Source organism: Lipotes vexillifer, unplaced genomic scaffold (genome assembly GCF_000442215.2).
Source record: "Lipotes vexillifer unplaced genomic scaffold, Lipotes_vexillifer_v1.1 scaffold196, whole genome shotgun sequence".
NCBI classification, from domain to species: Eukaryota; Metazoa; Chordata; class Mammalia; order Artiodactyla; family Lipotidae; genus Lipotes; species Lipotes vexillifer.
Genome location: NW_006775077.1, coordinates 860778 through 865436, shown reverse-complemented (window position 1 = coordinate 865436; position 4659 = coordinate 860778). Strand labels below are relative to the sequence as shown.

Genomic DNA, 4659 nt, shown 5'->3' with positions numbered 1-4659 from the left:
CCCCCCCCCCCCCCCCCCGCCCCACCGATGGTGTTAGAGAGCCCGGCTAGAAGCCGGCCTTCCATCCTCCACCGGGCAGAAGCAGGGCGTGTTCTGATTCCCCGTCTGTGTAGTGTCTCCACTGGCAGCGCCGAGACTCAGCCAGGTGATGTGGGATGGACCGGTCTGCACGGTGCTTCCCGCCCCCCTCACAGGGCAGAGGGGCCCTGTGAGGTGGCCCTCCACTCCCCAGCTGGTCCTGCCTCTGAACAGGGTGACACCGGCCAAGAGATGAGCCCAGTGGACGGTGATGGAAACCAGGGCTGCCGGGGCTCAGAGGAGGGCGGTGCCCTATGGGGTGGGCTAAGGTTTCTCTCCTGCACTGAGCGCCATTTTGAGGCAGACTCCTGGAGGAAAGGAAGAATGGCTGCTGAGAAAGCCCGGGCAGGAGCAAGGACAGCACTTGGGCATTGGAGCCTGGGGGCTCTGAGAGAGGGAATGGGGGTGCAGAGGAAGGTCGTGGGTGGCCCCTGGGGGAGGGGAGGCGGGAAGGGCAAGTGTTATGGGGTGAGTAGCCTAAAGGCCGTTAGTATTTATCGTATTTTATACTCTGTTTGACTTTAAAAAATTATTATATCTTCAGCCAGATGGGGGCTGATAAGAATGCCATGTTTCCCTGGATGATCTGCTGGCCACTTAGCGATCGTTGGAATTCCCCCAGGACCACCTGCTTCTGGGGCAGGCACTAGCCACTGCCTCTGCCTAGAGGGCCTGCCGGGAGCTCCGACTGCGGGGAATGCAGTAAAGTGAATGTCCGCCAGCTGCCCACAGGCCTCACACTCCCCACTAAGACTTGCTCGAGGTGCCAGGTCCTGGGCAGGAAGGGAGGCCCATCCTGGCTCCTGGGTCTGGCTGGGTGTAACACAGCGGCAGCACAAAACCTTCCATCACGAGGCCTGTTTCGGTTGTGGCCCAGCATGTACTTGATCCTGCTTTCGCCGTATGAGCAAATTGTACATAAACCAGAGTTTCCACTCAGAAAATTCTGATCAGTTTCTGAGTAATATCCATGTAGATGTCTCCTGAAATATACTACTCTGCTCATTTGGTGAAAAAGTACCTGAAAAGAGGATGGGTCTGAGCCAACGCAATGAAAGAATCACGGTGCGGGTGGGAGGGTAACAAGTCAGGGTTTATCTCGTGATTGTAAGTCATTAGTGAAAGGAGAATACTTTGCTGTACAGATTCAGGGTGTGGATGCCCCCAGTGCCACACTCAAGATAGGCAGCAAATTTTGTTAGGTGGTTTTTAAATTTTTGACAGTTCCCAAGAAAGAAATTTCTTTATTATCAGCAAGATACTAACAAGATAGTTCATTATTTCCTTAAATTATTATATAGTAACACTAATTTAAAGTTACTTAAGTTGACGTCATTATTGGATTGCTCAAAGTATTCCATTCATCCTTGTCTTTTCTGCAAAGGATGCTCTGAGTAGAGTATCAACGAACAACCTCACGTTAATGCTGTTTCTATGCATTTACGAGACTGTCAGGTGGAGTAATTAGAAGAAATTCTGATGGGAAGAAATAGCTCTATATTTCGTTGTTTGGAAATAATAGTTTATTCTCATTGACAGGTTACACTCGTTCTTTTCCATGTTTGGATCATTTAAATAAATAATGGTATTATAGACGGTCACATGAGTAAACTCGTTGAACTGTGTACTGAGTCAGCAGTTCATTACTGAGTACTTCCTCTGTGCCAGGCACCGTTCAGCATCTTACATGCACCATTGTACTTAACTTTATAACAACCCTCTGAGGGCAGGCATTGCTGTCACCACTGTTTCACAGACTTTGAGTGGTCAACACCCCCAGATACACACCGCTGGTGACCGGCAGCCTTCACGTGAACCAAGGCCCAACTCCAGAACATCTGGACCAGTGCTATCCTAATTGAAATTTGAGTCATTTAAAATTTATAGTGGCTATATTTCCAAAAGTTAAAACAGATGAAATATATTTTATTTTAATATATTTATGAAAATATATCCAAAATATTCTAATTCAGATGTTAAAAGTTGAGCTATTTTACATTCTTCCTTTTTTTTTTTTTTTTCAGTAAGTCTTTGAAATCCTGTGTGTATTTTATACTTATCCCATAGCTCTGTTCGGGTGCTCAGCCAGGCACTTCTGGACAGAGTCGTGGACTTCTCGTAATCGACTACCCATAAACCAGATTGAAAGAATGATAGGTGTTTCCATTTAAAAATTTACCAGCTGTCATTTTGTTTTAAGGTAGTCTATTAAACTGTCATCTTAATTTAAATTCTTTCCTGACCCTTTTGTGGTATTGAAGTCATTCTGCTTCTCTTTAAAGTTTTCACAGCATAGATGGACAAAATGCCGTTTACCCAGCAGCCAATTTGAAACAATTCGCTTTGCTTAGAAATTGTATCGTTCTCTCATCCTTTTCCCTATGTTTCTATCAGGAAAGAAATCATGTTTATATGTTCATATTTGGACATGATTATATATTTGTTGAGAGGTGAAATAGTGTTTGTTCCAGAGGAAAGCATCCTTTGTGTATCAGCCATTTACAGTATGAGTTCTTTCAAGAGGTGATGGCTCTGAAGTGTTTGCTCTGCTCACGGGCGGTCTTTGCCTTTGCAGAACCTCATCTGCTCTGAGTGTGGGGATGAGTTCACCCTGCAGAGCCAGCTGGCCATCCACATGGAGGAGCACCGCCAGGAGCTGGCTGCGAACCGGACTCACGCCTGCAAGGCCTGCAGGAAGGAGTTCGAGACGTCATCACAGCTGAGGGAGCACATGAAGACGCATTATAAAATTAGGTGTGAGCCTTTTCTTGGGCTAAAAAAATTATACGGTACCTTACAAATGGGCATGCTTTGCTATGACTGTTTACACATCTTGGCTGCTTTAGAAGCAAGAACAGGGCAACTCATCTCATGTGGTGTCGGGATGTCTTTCATAGCATGTGTTATGTGCCGTGTCTACAGTAGGACAGGAAAGGTCGAAACTTTAAATGTCAGACTGTACGGGTAGACGTGTTTAGCTGTATTACGATGTTAACAGGTGTGGAGCAGAGCGTTACTGGCGATACATTCTTATGGGCGGGTAACGGTGTGTAGAGTGGATTCACAAAGGCCACATTGGCACCCTTTTTACTGAATTGGTTTATTTATACTACCTATTTAGAACTTACATGTTTAAATAGTTACTGTGCTTAGTGTGTATATAAATATAAAAGTAAAACTTCATTTAATCATTACAAACAACCCTTCAGGCCTGATACTTTTATGTCCCCATTTTGCAGATGAGAAAAGGTAGGCTAGAGAGACCAAGTAACTTTCCCAAGGTTTTACAGCCATAAGTCAAGGGTTAGGGATTTAAACCCTAATAGTCTGGCTTTAGTGCTCATAATATTAGCAACCACACCTATATTTACATACATATATACATTTATTCCTAGTAAAACTTAACATGGCTTCGAAGCTTTGTATTTGACCTATTCCTGATTATATATTTTTTACTGCTATTTCCTTCTCTTAATGATATGAAATGCAGAGTTGTTCCTGGCCCTTTGTGCTAAGTTAGCCAATGGTGGTGATCAGTGGTCACACTCGTTGAGCTGATCTCTACAACAAACTATAAAAGCCCGTATTGATTAACTTTTTAATGACAGTATCATCAGTTTAACTTGCCACCCTTCCAAGCTCCAGTATTTAGGAGCTATCTGTACTGTTTAATAACCAGCACTACCACAGCAAAAGGTCCCACACCGGGCTTCCCTGGTGGCGCAGTGCTTGAGAGTCCGCCTGCCGATGCAGGAGACGCGGGTTCGTGCCCCGTTTCGGGAAGATCCCACATGCCGCGGAGCGGCTGGGCCCGTGAGCCATGGCCACTGAGCCTGCGCGTCTGGAGCCTGTGCTCCGCAAATGGGAGAGGCCACAACAGTGAGAGGCCCGCATAACGCAAGGAAAAAAAAAAAAAAAAAAAAAAAAAAAAGGTCCCACACCAGTTAATAAAGTTTGTAAAGTGCCTGAATGCTTTGTAGTATTTATGTATTCTCTTCGGCATCGTGTTTTGGAAGTGTGGACTGAACATCTCCATATGATCAAAGTTCTCCTGTCTTTCCCACTCCCTTCCTATTGCTGGTTGTTGACTAATGTGGTTCCCACCTGATGCTTTGTTATTTCGGCGATTTTTAAACTCCCAAAACGTAACGCATGTGTCCTATCAAACACTAGATTTTTATTGTGATGACGTTCTAGCACAGGCTCTTTTGATCGTCCCCGAAGGTCTTGGAGAGGCAACTGAAGGTGCGTACGTGGTCACCGCGCACTAGAGCGCACCGGCCCCTGGGCCTTCCGGGGGCCGGGCAGGCTGCCTCCCTCTCGCGGAGCTGCCGTTTAGCAGGGGGGGACAGACAGAGGCCAAGCAATCGGATTAGCCGGTGCAGGCTTCAGGCAGTGGGCGTGTTGAGAAGGAAGTAGGATTGGATTCACCTGGGGTGACGCTCCAGGGATGCACAGTTGCTGAGGCACCTGTCTGATGTAGGCCTTTCTTAGAATGGCCGTTTGAAGTGGGACCCAGGTGGGGAGCAGGGGGAGGCGGCCCTGCAGGTCTGGGGGTGGTTCCGGGCCTGGTGGGCGGGG

General features: G+C 46.6%; 1 protein-coding gene across 1 annotated transcript in view; it reads left to right on the top strand.

The window, feature by feature from the left end:
- The window catches only part of ZNF236 (zinc finger protein 236), a 93513-nt gene that overhangs the window by 21841 nt on the left and 67013 nt on the right, over positions 1-4659 (top strand). Inside the window, exon 5 of the mRNA XM_007449674.1 lies at positions 2654-2832. Within this exon, the coding sequence (XP_007449736.1) occupies positions 2654-2832 (179 nt within the window). The remainder of the gene's footprint in view (positions 1-2653; positions 2833-4659) is intronic.